Source organism: Pseudophryne corroboree, chromosome 5 (genome assembly GCF_028390025.1).
Source record: "Pseudophryne corroboree isolate aPseCor3 chromosome 5, aPseCor3.hap2, whole genome shotgun sequence".
Lineage (NCBI taxonomy): Eukaryota > Metazoa > Chordata > Amphibia > Anura > Myobatrachidae > Pseudophryne > Pseudophryne corroboree.
The window spans coordinates 71,893,322-71,916,461 of record NC_086448.1 but is presented as its reverse complement, the minus strand read 5'-3'; the positions used below and the strand labels follow the sequence as shown (position 1 = coordinate 71,916,461).

The 23,140-nt window shown below is 50.1% G+C and overlaps 1 protein-coding gene across 4 annotated transcripts in view; it reads right to left on the bottom strand.

The window, feature by feature from the left end:
- Positions 1 to 23,140, bottom strand: part of SLC25A13 (solute carrier family 25 member 13) — a 267,392-nt gene that overhangs the window by 201,213 nt on the left and 43,039 nt on the right. For 3 of the 4 annotated variants that reach the window (XM_063921355.1, XM_063921354.1, XM_063921356.1), the window contains exon 3: positions 11,306 to 11,448. In XM_063921355.1, coding sequence (XP_063777425.1) covers positions 11,306 to 11,448 — 143 coding nt within the window. Of the gene's footprint in view, positions 1 to 11,305; positions 11,449 to 11,654; positions 11,735 to 23,140 lie in introns of all 4 variants that reach the window. The other variant, XM_063921357.1, reaches the window with a different exon arrangement.

Sequence of the window (23,140 nt, the reverse complement as noted above, 5' to 3'; positions counted from 1 at the left end):
CCACAGTGGTGAGTGGTTCAAACCAATGTGATTTTAGGAACCCTAAAACTACATTGAGATCCCAAGGTGCCACTGGTGGCACAAAAGGAGGCTGTATATGCAGTACCCCCTTGACAAACGTCTGAACTTCAGGCACTGAAGCCAGTTCTTTCTGGAAGAAGATCGACAGGGCCGAAATTTGAACCTTAATGGATCCTAATTTTAGGCCCATAGACAGTCCTGCTTGCAGGAAATGCAGGAAACGACTTAGTTGAAATTCCTCTGTGGGGGCCTTCTTGGCCTCACACCACGCAACATATTTTCGCCAAATGCGGTGATAATGTTTCGCGGTTACATCCTTCCTGGCTTTAATCAGGGTAGGGATGACTTCATCTGGAATGCCTTTTTCCATCAGGATCCGGCGTTCAACCGCCATGCCGTCAAACGCAGCCGCGGTAAGTCTTGGAACAGACAAGGTCCCTGCTGGAGCAGGTCCTTTCTTAGAGGTAGAGGCCACGGGTCCTCCGTGAGCATCTCTTGCAGTTCCGGGTACCAAGTTCTTCTTGGCCAATCCGGAGCCACGAGTATAGTTCTTACTCTTCTCCTTCTTATGATTCTCAGTACTTTGGGTATGAGAGGCAGAGGAGGGAACACATACACCGACTGGTACACCCACGGTGTTACCAGAGCGTCCACCGCTATTGCCTGAGGGTCCCTTGACCTGGCGCAATATCTGTCCAGTTTTTTGTTGAGACGGGACGCCATCATGTCCACCTTTGGTTTTTCCCAACGGTTTACAATCACTTGAAAGACTTCTGGGTGAAGTCCCCACTCCCCCGGGTGGAGGTCGTGTCTGCTGAGGAAGTCTGCTTCCCAGTTGTCCACTCCCGGAATGAACACTGCTGACAGTGTCACCACATGATTTTCCGCCCAGCGAAGAATCCTTGCAGCTTCTGCCATTGCCCTCCTGCTTCTTGTGCCGCCCTGTCTGTTGACGTGGGCGACTGCCGTGATGTTGTCCGATTGGATCAATACCGACTGACCCTGAAGCAGAGGCCTTGCTTGACTTAGGGCATTGTAAATGGCCCTTAGTTCCAGGATATTTATGTGAAGAGACGTTTCCATGCTTGACCACAAGCCCTGGAAATTTCTTCCCTGTGTGACTGCTCCCCAGCCTCTCAGGCTGGCATCGGTGGTCACCAGCATCCAATCCTGAATGCCGAATCTGCGGCCCTCTAGAAGATGAGCACTCTGTAACCACCACAGGAGAGACACCCTTGTCCTTGGAGATAGGGTTATCCGCTGATGCATCTGAAGATGCGATCCGGACCATTTGTCCAGCAGATCCCACTGAAAAGTTCTTGCATGGAATCTTCCGAATGGAATCGCTTCGAAAGAAGCCACCATTTTTCCCAGGACTCTCGTGCATTGATGCACTGACACTTGGCCTGGTTTTAGGAGTTTCCTGACTAGCTCGGATAACTCCCTGGCCTTCTCCTCCGGGAGAAACACCTTTTTCTGGACTGTGTCCAGAATCATCCCCAGGAACAGTAGACGTGTTGTTGGAATCAGCTGTGATTTTGGGATATTTAGGATCCACCCGTGCTGACGTAGCACTACCTGAGATAGTGCTACTCCGACCTCTAACTGTTCCCTGGACCTTGCCCTTATCAGGAGATCGTCCAAGTAAGGGATAATTAAGACGCCTTTTCTTCGAAGAAGAATCATCATTTCGGCCATTACCTTGGTAAAGACCCGTGGTGCCGTGGACAATCCAAACGGCAGCGTCTGAAACTGATAATGACAGTTTTGTACCACAAACCTGAGGTACCCTTGGTGAGAAGGGTAGATTGGGACATGGAGATAAGCATCTTTGATGTCTAGAGATACCATATAGTCCCCTTCTTCCAGGTTCGCTATCACTGCTCTGAGTGACTCCATCTTGAATTTGAACCTTTTTATGTAAGTGTTCAAGGATTTTAGATTTAAAATTGGTCTCACCGAGCCGTCCGGCTTCGGTACCACAAACAGCGTGGAATAATACCCCTTTCCCTGTTGTAGGAGGGGTACCTTGATTATCACCTGCTTGTGAATAGCTTTCACTACCGCCTCCCTGTCGGAGGGAGACGTTGGTAGAGCAGACTTCAGGAACCGGCGAGGGGGAGACGTCTCGAATTCCAATTTGTACCCCTGTGATACTACCTGCAGGATCCAGGGGTCCACTTGCGAGTGAGCCCACTGCGCGCTGAAATTCTTGAGACGGCCCCCCACCGTGCCTGAGTCCGCTTGTAGAGCCCCAGCGTCATGCTGAAGACTTGGCAGAAGCGGGGGAGGGCTTCTGCTCCTGGGAAGAGGCTGCCTGGTGCAGTCTTTTTCCCCTTCCTCTGCCCCGGGGCAGAAATGAGTGGCCTTTTGCCCGCTTGCCCTTATGGGGACGAAAGGACTGAGTTTGAAAAGACGGTGTCTTTTTCTGCTGAGAGGTGACCTGGGGTAAAAAGGTGGATTTTCCAGCCGTTGCCGTGGCCACCAGGTCCGATAGACCGACCCCAAATAACTCCTCCCCTTTATACGGCAATACTTCCATATGTCGTTTGGAATCCGCATCACCTGACCACTGTCGCGTCCATAACGCTCTTCTGGCAGAAATGGACATCGCACTCACTCTAGATGCCAGGGTGCAAATATCCCTCTGTGCATCTCGCATATATAGTAATGCATCCTTTAAATGCTCTATAGTTAATAATATACTGTCCCTATCCAGGGTATCAATATTTTCAGTCAGGGAATCCGACCAAGCCACTCCAGCGCTGCACATCCAGGCTGAGGCGATTGCTGGTCGCAGTATAACACCAGTATGTGTGTATATACCTTTTAGGATATTTTCCAGCCTTCTATCAGCTGGTTCCTTGAGGGCGGCCGTATCGGGAGACGGTAACGCCACTTGTTTTGATAAGCGTGTGAGCGCCTTATCTACCCTAGGAGGTGTTTCCCAACGTGCCCTAACCTCTGGCGGGAAAGGGTATAGTGCCAATAATTTATTAGAAATCAGCAGTTTTTTATCGGGGGAAAACCACGCTTTATCACACACCTCATTTAATTCATCTGATTCAGGAAAAACTACTGGTAGTTTTTTCACACCCCACATAATACCCTTTTTTGTGGTACTTGTAGTGTCAGAAATATTCAATGCCTCCTTCATTGCCGTGATCATGTAACGTGTGGCCCTACTGGACATTACGTTTGTCTCCTCACCGTCGACACTGGATTCAGTATCCGTGTCTGGGTCTGTGTCGACCATCTGAGGTAACGGGCGTTTTAGCGCCCCTGACGGTCTGAGACGCCTGAACAGGCACTAATTGATTTGCCGGCTGTCTCATGTCGTCAGTTTTTTGCAAAGTGCTGACATTGTCACGTAATTCTTTAAATACGACCATCCAGTCAGGTGTCGACTCCCTAGGGGGTGACATCACTAACACAGGCAATTGCTCTGCTTCCACATCATTTTCCTCCTCATACATGTCGACACAATCGTACCGACACCCAGCACACACACAGGGAATGCTCTGAAAGAGGACAGGACCCCACGAGCCCTTTGGGGAGACAGAGGGAGAGTTTGCCAGCACACACCAGAGCGCTATATATATATATACAGGGATAACCTTATGTAAGTGTTTCTCCCTTTATAGCTGCTGTTTTATATTAGCTGCCAATAGTGCCCCCCCTCTCTTGTTTTACCCTGATTCTTGTAGCAGGACTGCAGGGGAGAGTCAGGGAGCCGTCCTTCCAGCGGAGCTGTGAAAGAAAATGGCGCTTGTGTGCTGAGGAGAAAGGCTCCGCCCCCTTCACGGCGGCCTTTTCTCCCGCTTTTTTCAGAAAAACTGGCAGGGGTTAAATGCATCCATATAGCCCAGGAGCTATATGTGATGCATTTCTTTAGCCATATAAGGTTTTTATAGTGGTTTATTGCGTCTCAGGGCGCTCCCCCCCAGCGCCCTGCACCCTCAGTGACCGGAGTGTGAAGTGTGCTGAGAGCAATGGCGCACAGCTGCAGTGCTGTGCGCTACCTTATCTGAAGACAGGAACGTCTTCTGCCGCCGATTTCTCCGGACCTCTTCGCTCTTCTGGCTCTGTAAGGGGGCCGGCGGCGCGGCTCCGGGACCCATCCAGGCTGAACCTGTGATCGTCCCTCTGGAGCTAATGTCCAGTAGCCAAGAAGCCCAATCCACTCTGCACGCAGGTGAGTTCGCTTCTTCTCCCCTTAGTCCCACGATGCAGTGAGCCTGTTGCCAGCAGGACTCACTGAAAATAAAAAACCTATTTAAACTTTTACTTCTAAGCAGCTCAGGAGAGCCACCTAGCATGCACCCTTCTCGTTCGGGCACAAAAATCTAACTGAGGCTTGGAGGAGGGTCATAGGGGGAGGAGCCAGTGCACACCAGCTAGTCTAAAGCTTTTACTTTTGTGCCCAGTCTCCTGCGGAGCCGCTATTCCCCATGGTCCTTACGGAAGTCCCAGCATCCACTAGGACGTCAGAGAAACGGTTTTAAGGGAAAACCTGACCTGCGCCCATGCCCTGGTGATCTAGTGGAATCGCCTGTACTGCCACAGTGTCCACCGCCAGCGCGCGCGGCCCGCCTCCCACTGACCGCGCCGGATCGCGATCAAGTACGGGTCCCGCGAGCGGGACCCACTCACCACCTCCCGAAGCGCAGCCACGCTATCCCGGAGAGCCCCCGTCGTGTGTGCCTGACCTTAGAAGAAAACCGGAGCCTCCTGCTGTAGTTACCCGGCAACCAGGGCTCGGGAGTGTACAGCGCCATTGGGGAGGGATGGAGCTGCAGCAGTGAATGTCACTAGACATGTACACACTGCTGCAGCCCTTGAAGTCTTCACTTTTCTTCTCAAAAAGCTCTTCTTAGGGCTGCCCAGAGCGGGCCCTCTGTTATGTGCCTGCTATCTGCGGCACCAACTACAAAACTGAGCTCCTGTGCAGGGAGGCGGGGTTATAGAGGAGGCGGCGCTATGCATTATGCATTCTGGGAACAGTCAAAGCTTTTCAGCCTGTTGGTGCCTCGGATCTAGATCCTACTCTACACCCCTATGTCTTTCCTTGTAGAGCCCAGTGTACCCTGCAGCAGAAATCAAACTGCTCGCTTATCAACTAAACTGCATGTAAGATCTTTTTGTCACACAGAGATAATTGTAACATCTCATTGGATTTTACAAGGAAAAATAGGATTTTAATACCTACCGGTAAATCCTTTTCTCTTAGTCCGTAGAGGATGCTGGGGACTCCAAAGGGACCATGGGGTACAGACGGGATCCGCAGGAGACATGGGCACTTTAAGACTTTAAATGGGTGTGAACTGGCTCCTCCCTCTATGCCCCTCCTCCAGACCTCAGTTATAGGAACTGTGCCCAGGGAGATGGACATTTCGAGGAAAACCAAGGGTGAGACACATACCAGCTCACACCACAACACACCGTACAACATGGCATTTAACTAAACCAGTTAACAGCATAAACCAAAAAATCAGCAACAGGCTGATTGAAACCAAAACACAACCTTTCTGTAACAAAAGCAATAACTAGGAATAAGTACTGCAGATAGAGTCCGCACTGGGACGGGCGCCCAGCATCCTCTACGGACTAAGAGAAAAGGATTTACCGGTAGGTATTAAAATCCTATTTTCTCCTTCGTCCTAGAGGATGCTGGGGACTCCAAAAGGACTATGGGGTCTATACCAAAGCTCCAGACCGGGCGGGAGAGTGCGGATGACTCTGCAGCACCGATTGAGCAAACATGAGGTCCTCATCAGCTAGGGTATCAAACTTGTAGAATTTTGCAAAAGTGTTTGAACCCGACCAAGTAGCTGCTCGGCAAAGTTGTAGCGCCGAGACTCCCCGGGCAGCCGTCCAAGATGAGCCCACCTTCCTGGTAGAATGGGCTTTCACTGATTTCAGTAACGGCAATCCAGCCGTAGAATGAGCATGTCGAATCACACTACAGATCCAGCGTGCAATAGTCTGCTTAGAAGCAGGAGCCCCAATCTTGTTGGAAGCGTACAGGACAAACAGAGCCTCTGTTTTCCTAATACAAGCCGTTCTGGCAACATAAGGTTTCAAAGCTCTGACCACATCGAGAGACTTTGAATCAGCTAAGGCTTCAGTAGCCACAGGTACCACAATAGGCTGGTTCATGTGAAACGACGAAACCACCTTTGGTAAAAATTGTTGACGAATTCTCAACTCTGCTCTATCCTCGTGGAAAATCAAATAGGGGCTTTTGTGAGACAAAGCCGCCAATTCCGACACCCGCCTAGCGGACGCCAAGGCCAATAGCATGACCACTTTCCAAGTGAGAAATTTCAACTCAACCGTTTGTAAAGGTTCAAACCAATGTGACCTAAGGAACAGTGACACCACGTTAAGGTCCCATGGTGCCACTGGGGGCACAAATGGAGGTTGGATGTGCAGCACGCCTTTCACAAAAGTCTGTACTTCTGGAAGCGAGGCCAATTCCCTTTGAAAGAAAATTGATAAAGCCGAAATCTGCACTTTAATGGAGCCTAACTTCAGGCCTGCATCCACACCTGCTTGTAAGAAATGGAGAAACCGACCCAGCTGAAATTCTTCCGTAGGAGCCTTCTTGGATTCACACCAAGACACATATTTTCTCCAAATACGGTGGTAATGCTTCGCTGTTACCTCCTTCCTAGCTTTCAGCAGAGTGGGGATGACCTCACCGGGAATACCCTTTCGTGCTAGGATTTCGTGTTCAACCGCCACGCCGTCAAACGCAACCGCGGTAAGTCCTGGAACACGCACGGCCCTTGCTGTAACAGATCCTCTCTTAGAGGAAGAGGCCAGGGATCTTCTACGAGTAGTTCCTGAAGATCCGGATACCAGGCCCTCCGTGGCCAATCTGGAACAACGAGTATCACCTGAACCCTTGTTCTTTTTATGATCTGTATCACCTTTGGGATGAGTGGAAGTGGAGGGAACACATAGACCAACTGATACACCCACGGTGTCACGAGGGCGTCCACTGCTACTGCTTGAGGGTGCCTCGACCTGGAACAGTATGTCTGAAGTTTCTTGTTGAGGCGAGACGCCATCATGTCTATTTGAGGTATTCCCCAACGACTTGTCACTTCTGCAAAGACCTCTTGATGAAGACCCCACTCTCCTGGATGGAGATCGTTTCTGCTGAGGAAGTCTGCTTCCCAATTGTCCACGCCTGGAATGAAGACTGCCGACAGAGCGCTTGCCTGTTTTTCTGCCCAGCGAAGAACTTTTGTGGCCTCCGCCATCGCCGCTCTGCTGCTTGTTCCGCCCTGGCGGTTTATGTGCGCCACTGCTGTTATGTTGTCCGACTGAATCAGGACGGGCAGGCCACGAAGATGTTCTGCTTGCAGAAGGCCGTTGTAGATGGCCCTTAGTTCCAGAATGTTTATGTGCAGACAAGCCTCCTGGCTTGACCATTTTCCCTGGAAATTTTTTCCCTGTGTGACTGCTCCCCAACCTCGGAGACTTGCATCCGTGGTTACCAGGACCCAATCTTGGATCCCGAACCTGGGTCCCTCTAGAAGGTGAGAAGTTTGGAGCCACCACAGGAGAAAAATCCTGGCCTTGGGAGACAGGCTAATCTTCCGGTGCATGTGTAGGTGAGACCCGGACCACTTGTCCAACAGGTCCCACTGAAAAACTCTGGCATGGAACCTGCCAAACGGGATGGCCTCGTAGGCCGCCACCATCTTCCCCAGCACCCGAGTACATTGATGAATCAACACACTTGCCTGTTTCAGAATCCCCTTGACCATGTTCTGTATTTCCAGAGCTTTTTCCATCGGGAGAAAAATTCTCTGCAGTTCCGTGTCCAGATTCATGCCCAAGAACGGCAGCCGTGTTGTCGGAATCAACTGTGACTTTGGAAAATTTAGGAGCCAACCATGTTGCTGCAGAACTGTCAGGGAGAGTGCAACGTTTTTTTAGTAACTGCTCCTTCGATCTCACCTTTATGAGGAGATCGTCCAAGTACGGGATAATTGTGACACCCTGCTTGCGCAGGAGCACCATCATTTCCGCCATTACTTTTGTGAAAATCCTCGGGGCCGTGGAAAGACAAACGGCAAAATGGTAATGAGAATCCTGAACCGCAAACCTCAGGTAAGCCTGATGTGGAGGATATATGGGGACATGTAGGTAAGCATCCTTTATGTCGACTGACACCATAAAATCCCCCCCTTCCAGACTGGAAATCACTGCTCGGAGAGATTCCATCTTGAATTTGAATCTTTTCAAATATAGATTGAGGGATTTTAAATTCAGAATCGGTCTGACCTAGCCATCCGGCTTCGGGACCACGAACAGACTTGAATAAAACCCTTCTCCCCGATGTGACGGGGGTACTGTGACAATGACTTGCTGATGACACAGTTTTTGTATTGCAGCGCACACCACTTCCCTTTCCGGAAGAGAAGCTGGCAAAGTTGATTTGAAAAATCGGTGGGGAGGCACGTCTTGAAACACCAGTTTGTATCCTTGGGCCACAAGTTCCAGTACCCAAGGATCCAGGCCTGAGTGAGCCCAGACCCGACTGAAGAGTTGAAGACGCGCCCTCCACCGGTGCAGACTCCCGCAGCGGAGTCCCAGCGTCTTCGGGTGGACTTGGCAGAAGCCGGGGAGGACTTCTGCTCCTGGGAGCTTGCCACAGCCGGTGATCTTTTTCCCCTTCCCTTACCTCTAGCAGCAAGGAAGGAGGACCCTTGTCCTTTTTTGAATTTACTAGACCCAAAGGACTGCATCTGATACTGAGGCGTTTTCTTTTGCTGTGGAGGGACAAAAGGTAGAAGAGACGACTTACCCGCGGTAGCTGTAGATACCAGGTCCGCGAGGCCCTCACCAAACAAAACACCACCTTTATACGGCAGCGCTTCCATAGCCCTCTTAGAGTCAGCATCACCATTCCATTGATGAGTCCATAATGCTCTCCTAGCCGAGATTGCCATGGCATTGGCCCTTGATCCCAAGAGCCCAATATCTCTCGCAGCCTCCCTTAGATAGACTGCAGCGTCCCTGATATGACCCAGGGTCAAAAGAACGCTATCCCTATCCAGGGTGTCCAAGTCAGATGATAAGTTATCTGCCCACTTCTCAATTGCACTACTCACCCATGCCGATGCTACTGCAGGTCTGAGCAGTGTACCCGTAGTGACATAAACAGATTTCAAAGTAGTTTCCTGCTTACAATCCGCAGGATCTTTGAGGGCCGCCGTGTTAGGGGACGGATGCACCACATTTTTGGACAGCCGTGCTAGAGCCTTGTCCACATTGGGGGTCGACTCCCACCTTTTCCTATCCTCAGAGGGAAACGGGTATGTCATAATAATTCTCTTGGGAACTTTTTGTCAGGAACTTCCCAAGCCTTTTCAAAAAGAGTGTTCAGTTCATGAGAGGGAGGAAACGTTACCGAAGCTTTCTTTCCCTTAAACATACAGACCCTTGTCTCAGGAACAGCAGGGTCTTCCAAGATATGCAACACTTCTCTTATTGCCACAATCATGTACTGAATGCTCTTAACCAGTTTAGGATTCAGCCTGGCATCACCATAGTCGACACTGGAATCCGAATCTGTGTCGGTATCAGTGTCTGCTAATTGGGTAAACGGACGTTTCTGTGACCCTGAGGGAGCCTGCGTTTGGGATAAAGCATCTTCCATGGATTGTCTCCATGTTTGATTGTGAGCCTCAGATTTATCCAATCTCTTATTTAATGAAGCCACATTTGCATTCAAGGCACTCAACATATTTACCCAGCAGTCGGCGGTGCCGACAGATTCACTCCCTCACACTGTTCTGTCTCTACTCCAACCTCCTCCTGGGAAGAGCCTTCAGCCTCAGACATGTCGACACACTCGTACCGACAACACTATCACACCGGGCTATAGGGGACAGACCCACAAGAAGGCCTATTAGAGAAACACAGAGCCTATCCCAGTCTGAAAGCACATACATACACATATAATACCCCCGACCTGACAGCGCTTTTAATGACAATAATCAACACCAATTTTGCTGTGCCCCCCCCCCCCCCCCCCCCCGTTTAGCACCCTGTTACTTGACACAGAAGTGGAGGAGGTCAGGGCCAGCGTCTCATGCAGCTTCACTGTGGAGATAAAATGGCGCTGATTAGAGCTGGGAGGACCAAGCCCCGCCCCTGTACTGGCGCGCTTATGTCCCGCTATTTATTTATACTGGCGGGGGTAGTATACAGAGCCCCTGCACTGTATGTACTTTTGCCAGGTACATCTGAGGTCGTATTGCTGCCCAGGGCGCCCCCTCCCTGCGCCCTGCACCCAAGCCGTGCCGTTGGTGTGTGGGAGCAATGGCGCGCAGCGCGACCGCTGCGCGGTACCTCCGAGACTGATGTCTTCTGCCGCCTTCACTGAAGTCTTCTTTGCTTCGGTTACTCACCCGGCTCCTCTCTTCTGGCTCTGTGAGGGGGACGGCGGCGCGGCTCTGGGAACGAGCAGCTAGGGTATACCAAGTGATCAGACCCTCTGGAGCTAATGGTGTCCAGTAGCCTAAGAAGCAGAGCCTTTAACTCACAGAAGTAGGTCTGCTTCCCTCCCCTCAGTCCCACGATGCAGGGAGCCTGTTGCCAGCAGTGCTCCCTGAAAATAATAAACCTAACAAAGTCTTTTTCAGAGAAACTCAGGAGAGCTCCCCTAGTGTGTGTCCAGTCTCTCTGGGCACAGAATCTAACTAAGGTCTGGAGGAGGGGCAGAGGGAGGAGCCAGTTCACACCCATTTAAAGTCTTAAAGTGCCCATGTCTCCTGCGGATCCCGTCTATACCCCATGGTCCTTTTGGAGTCCGCAGCATCCTCTAGGACGAAGGAGAAACAATAAATAAATTGCCATTCTGAAATCAGACAATCACAGCAGAACACTGACTGCATTATTATGGTCGCGTTCTATTTTAAATATCCGTCAGAATGTAAATAGCAGATAACCCGAAACGTTGACACATAAAACGTCGATATAGTTAAAATGCGGACAGACTTTTTTAGAGTTAGATCGAAAACTGTGTGCCCACATTATGTACATTTCCTGTCAGCATTTTAAATGTCAAAACTGTGGTTGTTAATATACTGTTGACATTTTGTACCTGTCAACATTCTGGTGTCTAGATAAAGTATGTCAGCATTATCAAGGTCAGTAAAACATATTGGATTAGACCCTGTAAACACCATACGGGACATAAGCGTAAAGTAACCAACAGAAAACTACTTGTAGCTTTAAGTATAACGTAACATGTTCTCACCCGTCTTTGGTTTGGTCCACCACACCCGCGAGGAGCTGGATAGTTTTGGGGTTCGGCTCTCCATCTCCCGTGAGGTTCAGGTAACGTCTGGCAAAATCAAGAGGAGACATGAAGTGGTCTCCATCTTTTTCCACACTGGCATACTATAACGGGAAGCGACAGATGTACAGTTATTGTCCAGCAGCCCCAATCACAAACAGTATCATCCGATGACGCGCTACAGATTGGGATGTTCAATAAAGGGACACGTTTTAGAATACACAACCGCTTTGGGACAGACAAGTATTTTGGTCATGAAAACATTTCAGAGCGGAAACTTTTGATGCCTTAAAAATAAGAATTTACTTACCGATAATTCTATTTCTCGTAGTCCGGAGTGGATGCTGGGAACTCCGTAAGGACCATGGGGAATAGCGGCTCCACAGGAGACTGGGCACAAAAGAAAAGCTTTAGGACTACCTGGTGTGCACTGGCTCCTCCCCCTATGAACCTCCTCCAAGCCTCAGTTAGGATACTGTGCCCGGACGAGCGTACACAATAAGGAAGGATTTATGAATCCCGGGTAAGACTCATACCAGCCACACCAATCACACCGTACAACCTGTGATATGAACCCAGTTAACAGTATGATAACAGAGGAGCCTCTGGATATATGGCTCACAACAACAATAACCCGATTTGTTAACAATAACTATGTACAAGTATTGCAGACAATCCGCACTTGGGACGGGCGCCCAGCATCCACTACGGACTACGAGAAAATAAGAATTTACTTACCGATAATTCTATTTCTCGGAGTCCGTAGTGGATGCTGGGGTTCCTGAAAGGACCATGGGGAATAGCGGCTCCGCAGGAGACAGGGCACAAAAAAGTAAAGCTTTACTAGGTCAGGTGGTGTGCACTGGCTCCTCCCCCTATGACCCTCCTCCAGACTCCAGTTAGGTACTGTGCCCGGACGAGCATACACAATAAGGGAGGCATTTTGAATCCCGGGTAAGACTCATACCAGCCACACCAATCACACCGTACAACTTGTGATCTAAACCCAGTTAACAGTATGACAACAGAAAGGGCCTCTTAAAGATGGCTCCTTAACAATAACCCGAATTAGTTAACAATAACTATGTACAAGTATTGCAGATAATCCGCACTTGGGATGGGCGCCCAGCATCCACTACGGACTCCGAGAAATAGAATTATCGGTAAGTAAATTCTTATTTTCTCTATCGTCCTAAGTGGATGCTGGGGTTCCTGAAAGGACCATGGGGATTATACCAAAGCTCCCAAACGGGCGGGAGAGTGCGGATGACTCTGCAGCACCGAATGAGAGAACTCCAGGTCCTCCTTTGCCAGGGTATCAAATTTGTAAAATTTTACAAACGTGTTCTCCCCCGACCACGTAGCTGCTCGGCAGAGTTGTAATGCCGAGACCCCTCGGGCAGCCGCCCAAGATGAGCCCACCTTCCTTGTGGAGTGGGCTTTTACAGTTTTAGGCTGTGGCAGGCCTGCCACAGAATGTGCAAGTTGAATTGTGTTACAAATCCAACGAGCAATCGACTGCTTAGAAGCAGGTGCGCCCAACTTGTTGGGTGCATACAATATAAACAGCGAGTCAGATTTTCTGACTCCAGCCGTCCTTGCAATGTATATTTTTAAGGCTCTGACAACGTCCAACAACTTGGAGTCCTCCAAGTCGCTAGTGGCCGCAGGCACCACAATTAGGTTGGTTCAGATGAAATGCTGATACCACTTTAGGGAGAAAATGCGGACGAGTCCGCAGTTCTGCCCTATCCGAATGGAAGATTAGATAAGGACTTTTATAAGATAAAGCCGCCAATTCAGATACTCTCCTGGCAGAGGCCAGGGCTAGTAACATAGTCACTTTCAATGTGAGATATTTCAAATCCACCTTTTTCAATGGTTCAAACCAATGGGATTTGAGGAAATCTAAAACTACATTTAGATCCCACGGTGCCACCGGAGGCACCACAGGAGGCTGTATATGCAGTACTCCCTTGACAAAAGTCTGGACCTCAGGGACAGAGGCCAATTCTTTTTGGAAGAATATTGACAGGGCCGAAATTTGAACCTTAATGGATCCCAATTTGAGACCCATAGATAATCCTGATTGCAGGAAATGTAGGAAACGACCCAGTTGGAATTCCTCCGTCGGAACCCTCCGATCCTCGCACCACGCTACATATTTTCGCCAAATGCGGTGATAATGTTTCACGGTGACTTCCTTCCGTGCCTTAATCAAGGTAGGAATGACTTCTTCTGGAATGCCTTTCCCTTTTAGGATCTGGCGTTCAACCGCCATGCCGTCAAACGCAGCCGCGGTAAGTCTTGAAAAAGACAGGGACCCTGCTGTAGCAGGTCCCTTCTCAGAGGTAGAGGCCACGGTTCGTCCGTGAGCATCTCTTGAAGTTCCGGATACCAAGTCCTTCTCGGCCAATCCGGAACCACTAGTATTGTTCTTACTCTTCTTTGCCGTATGATCTTCAATACCTTTGGTATGAGCGGCAGAGGAGGAAACACATACACTGACTGGTACACCCAAGGAGTTACCAGTGCGTCCACAGCTATTGCCTGTGGATCTCTTGACCTGGCGCAATATTTGTCCAGTTTCTTGTTGAGGCGAGACGCCATCATGTCTACAATTGGTCTTTCCCAACGGTCTATTAACATGTTGAAGACTTCTGGATGTAGACCCCACTCTCCCGGATGAAGATCGTGTCTGCTGAGGAAGTCTGCTTCCCAGTTGTCCACGCCCGGGATGAACACTGCTGACAGTGCTATCACGTGATTCTCCGCCCAGCGAAGAATCTTGGCAGCTTCTGCCATTGCACTCCTGCTTCTTGTGCCGCCCTGCCTGTTTACATGGGCGACCGCCGTGATGTTGTCCGACTGAATCAACACCGGCTTTCCTTGCAGGAGAAGTTCCGCCTGGCTTAGAGCATTGTAGATTGCTCTTAGTTCCAGAATGTTTATGTGAAGAGACTTTTCCAGGCTCGACCACACTCCCTGGAAGTTTCTTCCTTGTGTGACTGCTCCCCAGCCTCTCAGGCTGGCGTCCGTGGTCACCAGGATCCAATCCTGAATGCCGAATCTGCGGCCTTCTAATAGGTGAGCCTTCTGCAACCACCACAGAAGTGACACCCTTGTCTTTGGTGACAGGGTTATTCGCAGGTGCATCTGCAGATGCGACCCTGACCATTTGTCCAACAGATCCCTTTGGAATATTCTTGCATGGAATCTGCCGAATGGAATTGCTTCGTAAGAAGCCACCATTTTTCCCAGGACTCTTGTGCATTGATGTACTGACACTTTTCCTGGTTTTAGGAGGTTCCTGACCAGATCGGATAACTCCTTGGCTTTTTCCTCTGGAAGGAAAACCTTTTTCTGAACCGTGTCCAGAATCATTCCTAGGAACAGCAGACGAGTTGTCGGGATTAAATGGGATTTTGGAATATTCAGAATCCACCCGTGTTGTCTTAGCACCTCTTGAGATAGTGCTAAAGCTGTCTCCAGCTGTTCTCTGGACCTTGCCCTTATTAGGAGATCGTCCAAGTATGGGATAACTAATACGCCTTTTCTTCGAAGAAGAATCATCATCTCGGCCATTACCTTGGTAAAGACCCGAGGCGCCGTGGACAATCCGAACGGCAGCGTCTGAAACTGATAGTGACAGTTTTGAACAATGAACCTGAGGTACCCCTGGTGTGCGGGGTAAATCGGAACGTGTAGATACGCATCCTTGATGTCCAAGGATACCATAAAGTCCCCTTCTTCCAGGTTCGCTATCACTGCTCTGAGTGACTCCATCTTGAACTTGAACTTTTTTATGTAGAGGTTCAAGGACTTCAGATTTAGAATAGGCCTTACCGAGCCATCCGGCTTCGGTACCACAAATAGAGTGGAATAATACCCCTTTCCTTGTTGTAATAGGGGTACTTTGACTATCACCTGCTGAGCGTACAGCTTGTGAATGGCTTCCAACACCCTCTCCCTTTCGGAAGAGACGGTTGGTAAGGCAGACTTCAGGAAACGATGAGGAGGATCCGTCTCTAATTCCAACCTGTACCCCTGAGATATTATCTGCAGGATCCAGGGGTCTACCTGCGAGTGAGCCCACTGCGCGCTGTAATTTTTGAGACGGCCCCCCACTGTCCCCGAGTCCGCTTGAGAGGCCCCAGCGTCATGCTGAGGTTTTTGCAGGAGCCGGGGAGGGCTTCTGTTCCTGGGAAGGAGCTGCCTGTTGGTGTCTCTTCCCTCTTCCTCTGCCTCGTGGCAGGTACGACAAGCCCTTTGCTCTCTTATTTTTGTAGGAGCGAAAAGGCTGCGGTTGAAAGGTCGGTGCCTTTCTCTGTTGGGGAGTGACTTGAGGTAAAAAAGTGGATTTCCCGGCAGTAGCCGTGGCCACCAAGTCTGATAGACCAACTCCAAATAACTCCTCCCCTTTATACGGCAAAACCTCCATGTGACGTTTTGAATCCGCATCGCCTGTCCACTGTCGTGTCCATAAGGCTCTTCTGGCTGAAATGGACATAGCACTCACCCGAGATGCCAGTGTGCAAATATCCCTCTGTGCATCACGCATATAGATAAATGCATCCTTTATTTGTTCTAACGACAGTAAAACATTGTCCCTATCTAGGGTATCAATATTTTCAATCAGGGATTCTGACCAAACTACTCCAGCACTGCACATCCAGGCAGTTGCTATAGCTGGTCGTAGTATAACACCTGCATGTGTGTATATATTCTTTTGAATAACTTCCATCTTTCTATCTGATGGATCCTTAAGTGCGGCCGTCTCAGGAGAGGGTAACGCCACTTGTTTGGATAAGCGTGTGAGCGCCTTGTCCACCTTAGGGGGTGTTTCCCAGCGCGCCCTAACCTCTGGCGGGAAAGGGTATAATGCCAATAACTTTTTTGAAATTATCAACTTTTTATCAGGAGCAACCCACGCTTCATCACACACGTCATTTAATTCTTCTGATTCAGGAAAAACTGTTTGTAGTTTTTTCACACCATACATAATACCCTGTTTTACGGTATCTGTAGTATCAGCTAAATGTAACGTCTCCTTCATTGCCAAAATCATATAACGTGTGGCCCTACTGGAAAATACGTTTGAATTTCTACCGTCGTCACTGGAATCAGTGCCCGTGTCTGGGTCTGTGTCGACCGACTGAGGCAAAGGGCGTTTTACAGCCCCTGACGGTGTTTGAGGCGCCTGGACAGGCATTAATTGATTGTCCGGCCGCCTCATGTCCTCAACTGACTGTTTAAGGGAAGATAAACCATCACGTAATTCCACAAATAAAGGCATCCATTCTGGTGTCGACCCCCTGGGGGGTGACATCTGTATATTTGGCAATTGCTCCGCCTCCACACCAATATCGTCCTCATACATGTCGACACCACGTACCGACACACACCGCAAACTCACAGGGAATGCTCTAATGAAGACAGGACCCACTAGCCCTTTTGGGGAGACAGAGGGAGAGTCTGCCAGCACACACCACAAAGCGCTATATATACAAGGGATATCCTTATATTAAGTGCTCCCTTATAGCTGCTTTAATATATATATATATATAGCCATTAATGTGCCCCCCCTCTCTGTTTTACCCTGTTTCTGTAGTGCAGTGCAGGGGAGAGACCTGGGAGCCGTTCTGACCAGCGGAGCTGTGACAGAAAATGGCGCCGTGTGCTGAGGAGATAGGCCCCGCCCCTTTTTCGGCGGGTTCTTCTCCCGCTATTTTTCCAGTCAGGCAGGGGTTAAATATCTCCATATAGCCCCTATGGGCTATATGTGAGGTATTTTTAGCCTTGTATAAGGTTTATATTTGCCTCTCAGAGCGCCCCCCCCCAGCGCTCTGCACCCTCAGTGACTGCCCAGTGAAGTGTGCTGAGAGGAAAATGGCGCACAGCTGCAGTGCTGTGCGCTACCTTATGAAGACTGAGAAGTCTTCAGCCGCCGGTTTCCGGACCTCTTCACGCTTCAGCATCTGCAAGGGGGTCGGCGGCGCGGCTCCGGGACCGGACTCCACGGCTGGGCCTGTGTTCGATCCCTCTGGAGCTAATGGTGTCCAGTAGCCAAGCAGCAAATCCACTCTGCATGCAGGTGAGTTTACTACTTTCCCCCTAAGTCCCACGTTGCAGTGATCCTGTTGCCAGCAGGACTCACTGTAAAGAAAAAAACCTAAACTAAACTTTCTCTAAGCAGCTCTTTAGGAGAGCCACCTAGATTGCACCCTTCTCGTTCGGGCACAAAATCTAACTGGAGTCTGGAGGAGGGTCATAGGGGGAGGAGCCAGTGCACACCACCTGACCTAGTAAAGCTTTACTTTTTTGTGCCCTGTCTCCTGCGGAGCCGCTATTCCCCATGGTCCTTTCAGGAACCCCAGCATCCACTTAGGACGATAGAGAAATAGAATTATCGGTAAGTAAATTCTTATTTTCTCTGACGTCCTAGTGGATGCTGGAAACTCCGTAAGGACCATGGGGATTATACCAAAGCTCCCAAACGGGCGGGAGAGTGCGGATGACTCTGCAGCACCGAATGAGAGAACTCAAGGTCCTCCTCAGCCAGGGTATCAAATTTGTAGAATTTAGCAAACGTGTTTGCCCCTGACCAAGTAGCTGCTCGGCAAAGTTGTAAAGCCGAGACCCCTCGGGCAGCCGCCCAAGATGAGCCCACCTTCCTTGTGGAATGGGCTTTTACAGATTTTGGCTGTGGCAGGCCTGCTACCGAATGTGCAAGCTGAATTGTACTACAAATCCAGCGAGCAATAGTCTGCTTAGAAGCAGGAGCACCCAGCTTGTTGGGTGCGTACAGGATAAACAGCGAGTCAGATTTTCTGACTCCAGCCGTCCTGGAAACATATATTTTCAGGGCCCTGACAACGTCCAGCAACTTGGAGTCCTCCAAGTCCCTAGTAGCCGCAGGTATCACAATAGGCTGGTTCAAGTGAAACGCTCAAAGTGAGTCCTCAATTCTGCCCTGTCCGTATGAAAAATCAGGTAAGGGCTTTTACAGGATAAAGCCGCCAATTCTGACACACGCCTGGCCGAAGCCAGGGCCAACAGCATGACCACTTTCCATGTGAGATATTTTAAGTCCACAGTGTTGAGTGGTTCAAACCAATGTGATTTTAGGAAACCCAAAACAACATTCAGATCGCAGGGTGCCACTGGAGGCACAAAAGGAGGCTGTATATGTAGCACTCCCTTAACAAACGTCTGGACTTCAGGCACTGAAGCCAGTTCTCTTTGAAAGAAAATCGACAGGGCCGAAATCTGGACCTTAATGGATCCTAATTTTAGGCCCATAGACACTCCTGCTTGCAGGAAATGCAGGAATCGACCCAGTTGAAATTCCTCCGTCGGGGCCTTTTTGGCCTCGCACCACGCAACATATTTCCGCCAGATGCGGTGATAATGCTTTGTTACATCCTTTCTGGCTTTTATCAAAGTAGGGATGACTTCGTCTGGAATGCCTTTTTCCTTTAGGATCCGGCGTTCAACCGCCATGCCGTCAAACGCAGCCGCGGTAAGTCTTGGAACAGACAGGGTCCCTGCTGGAGCAGGTCCCTTCTCAGAGGTAGAGGCCACGGGTCCTCTGTGAGCATTTCTTGAAGTTCCGGGTACCAAGTCCTTCTTGGCCAATCCGGAGCCACGAGAATAGTTCTTACTCCTCCCCGCCGTATAATTCTCAGCACCTTGGGTATGAGAGGCAGAGGAGGGAACACATACACTGACTGGTACACCCACGGTGTTACCAGAGCGTCCACAGCTATTGCTTGAGGGTCCCTTGACCTGGCGCAATACCTGTCCAGTTTTTTGTTGAGGCGGGACGCCATCATGTCCACCTTTGGTTTTTCCCAACGGTTTACAATCATGTGGAAGACTTCTGGGTGAAGTCCCCACTCTCCCGGGTGGAGGTCGTGCCTGCTGAGGAAGTCTGCTTCCCAGTTGTCCACTCCCGGAATGAACACTGCTGACAGTGCTATCACATGATTTTCCGCCCAGCGAAGAATCCTTGCAGCTTCTGCCATTGCCCTCCTGCTTCTTGTGCCGCCCTGTCTGTTTACGTGGGCGACTGCCGTGATGTTGTCCGACTGGATCAGCACCGGCTGACCTTGAAGCAGAGGCCTTGCTTGGCTTAGAGCATTGTAAATGGCCCATAGCTCCAGGATATTTATGTGAAGTGATGTCTCCAGGCTTGACCACAAGCCCTGGAAATTTTTTCCCTGTGTGACTGCTCCCCAGCCTCGCAGGCTGGCATCTGTGGTCACCAGGACCCAGTCCTGAATGCCGAATCTGCGGCCCTCTAGAAGATGAGCACTCTGCAACCACCACAGGAGAGACACCCTTGTCCTTGGGGACAGGGTTATCCGCTGATGCATCTGAAGATGCGATCCGGACCACTGGAATGTTCTTGCGTGGAATCTGCCGAATGGGATTGCTTCGTAGGAAGCCACCATTTTTCCCAGGACCCTTGTGCATTGATGCACTGATACTTGGCCTGGTTTTAAGAGGTTTCTGACTAGCTCGGATAACTCCCTGGCTTTCTCTTCTGGGAGAAACACCTTTTTCTGAACTGTGTCCAGGATCATCCCTAGGAATAGAAGACGTGTCGTCGGGATCAGCTGCGATTTTGGGATATTGAGAATCCAACCGTGCTGCCGCAGCACTACTTGAGATAGTGCTACTCCGACTACCAACTGTTCCCTGGATCTTGCCCTTATCAGGAGATCGTCCAAGTAAGGGATAATTAAAACTCCTTTCCTTCGAAGAAGTATCATCATTTCGGCCATTACGACCCGGGTGCCGCGGACAATCCAAACGGCAGCGTCTGAAACTGATAGTGGCAGTTCTGTACCACAAACCTGAGGTACCCTTGGTGAGAAGGGTAAATTGGGACATGGAGGTAAGCATCCTTGATGTCCAGAGACACCATATAATCCCCTTCTTCCAGGTTCGCGATCACCGCTCTGAGTGATTCCATCTTGAATTTGAACCTCTGTATGTAAGTGTTCAAAGATTTTAGATTTAAAATAGGTCTCACCGAGCCGTCCGGCTTCGGTACCACAAACAGCGTGGAATAATACCCCTTTCCCTGTTGCAGGAGGGGTACCTTGATTATCACCTGCTGGGAATACAGCTTGTGAATGGCTTCCAATACCGCCTCCCTGTCGGAGGGAGACATCGGTAAGGCAGACTTTAGGAAACGGCGAGGGGGAGACGTCTCGAATTCCAATTTGTACCCCTGAGATACTACCTGAAGGATCCAGGGGTCCACTTGTGAGTGAGCCCACTGTGCGCTGAAATTCTTGAGACGGGCCCCCACCGTGCCCGAGTCCGCCTGTAGAGCCCCAGCGTCATGCTGAGGACTTGGCAGAAGCGGGAGAGGACTTCTGTTCCAGGGAACTGGCTGTTTGCTGCAGCCTTTTTCCTCTCCCTCTGCCCCGGGGCAGAAATGAGGAGCCTTTTGCCCGCTTGCCCTTATGGGGCCGAAAGGACTGCGCCTGATAATACGGCGTCTTCTTATGTTGAGAGGCTACCTGGGGTAAAAATGTGGATTTCCCAGCAGTTGCCGTGGACACCAGGTCTGATAGACCTACCCCAAATAACTCCTCCCCTTTATAAGGCAATACTTCCATATGCCTTTTGGAATCAGCATCACCTGACCACTGCCGCGTCTATAACCCTCTTCTGGCGGATATGGACAGCGCACTTACTCTTGATGCCAGTCGGCAAACATCCCTCTGTGCATCACGCATATATAAAAATGCATCTTTTAAATGCTCTATAGTCAGTAATATACTGTCCCTATCCAGGGTATCAATATTTTCAGTCAGGGAATCCGACCAAGCCACCCCAGCACTGCACATCCAGGCTGAGGCGATTGCTGGTCGCAGTATAACACCCGTGTGAGTGTATATACATTTTAGGATATTCTCCTGCTTTCTGTCAGCAGGTTCCTTAAGGGCGGCCGTATCAGGAGACGGCAGTGCCACCTGTTTAGACAAGCGTGTGAGCGCTTTGTCCACCCTAGGGGGTGTTTCCCAACGTGCCCTATCCTCTGGCGGGAAAGGGTATGATGCCAATAACCTTTTAGGAATTATCAGTTTTTTATCGGGAGAAACCCACGCTTCATCACACACTTCATTTAATTCCTCAGATGCAGGAAAAACTACAGGTAGTTTTTTCTCACCAAACATAATACCCTTTTTAACGGTACTTGTACTATCAGAAATGTGTAAAACATTTTTCATTGCCTCAATCATGTAACGTGTGGCCCTACTGGAAGTCACATTCGTCTCTTCATCGTCGACACTGGAGTCAGTATCCGTGTCGGCGTCTGTATCTGCCATCTGTGATAGCGGGCGTTTAAGCGCCCCTGATGGTCTTTGAGACGCCTGGACAGGCACAAGCTGAGTAGCCGGCTGTCCCATGTCATCAAACTGCTTTTGTAAAGAGCTGACACTTTTACGTAATTCCTTCCATAAGCCCATCCACTCAGGTGTCGACCCCCTAGGGGGTGACATCTCCACTACAGGCAATTGCTCCGCCTCCACATCATGTTCCTCCTCATACATGTCGACACAGCCGTACCGACACACAGCACACACACAGGGAATGCTCTGATAGAGGACAGGACCCCACTAGCCCTTTGGGGAGACAGAGTGGGGAGTATGCCAGCACACACCAGAGCGCTATATATATATACCGGGATAACACTATACAGAGTGTTTTTCCCCTTATAGCTGCTGTTTATATTATACTGCGCCTAATTAGTGCCCCCCCTCTCTTGTTTTACCCTTTTCTGTAGTGCAGGACTGCAGGGGAGAGTCAGGGAGACGTCCTTCCAGCGGAGCTGTGAGGGAAAATGGCGCCAGTGTGCTGAGGAGATAGGCTCCGCCCCCTTCTTGGCGGACTTTTCTCCCGCTTTTTTCTGGAATCTGGCAGGGGTTAATATACATCCATATAGCCCTGGGGGTTATATGTGATGTATTTTTGCCAGCCAAGGTGTTTATATTGCTGCTCAGGGCGCCCCCCCCCAGCGCCCTGCACCCATCAGTGACCGGAGTGTGTGGTGTGCATGAGGAGCAATGGCGCACAGCTGCAGTGCTGTGCGCTACCTTGGTGAAGACTGATGTCTTCTGCCGCCGATTTTCCGGACCTCTTCTTGCTTCTGGCTCTGTAAGGGGGCCGGCGGCGCGGCTCTGGGACCGGACTCCGAGGCTGGGCCTGTGTTCGGTCCCTCTGGAGCTAATGGTGTCCAGTAGCCTAAGAAGCCCAAGCTGGCTGCAAGCAGGCAGGTTCGCTTCTTCTCCCCTTAGTCCCTCGATGCAGTGAGCCTGTTGCCAGCAGGTCTCACTGAAAATAAAAAACCTAAAACTAACTTTTTCTAAGAAGCTCAGGAGAGCCCCCTAGATTGCACCCAGCTCGGTCGGGCACAAAAATCTAACTGGGGCTTGGAGGAGGGTCATAGGGGGAGGAGCCAGTGCACACCAGGTAGTCCTAAAGCTTTTCTTTTGTGCCCAGTCTCCTGCGGAGCCGCTATTCCCCATGGTCCTTACGGAGTTCCCAGCATCCACTAGGACGTCAGAGAAAATACCAAAACGTCATACTGTAGAATGATGTGCTGCGTGAGCCTGTTTACGCTTCAAAGCTTATTGGTTTGTTGGACTTTAAGAGGCTTCATATTGTAATCAGCCGCCGCTGTACCCCTATGGGCTATATTCAATAAGTGTCGGATCCATTCCGACATGCATTTGTCGGAATGGATCCAACAAGGGCTATTCAATGAACGGCCAA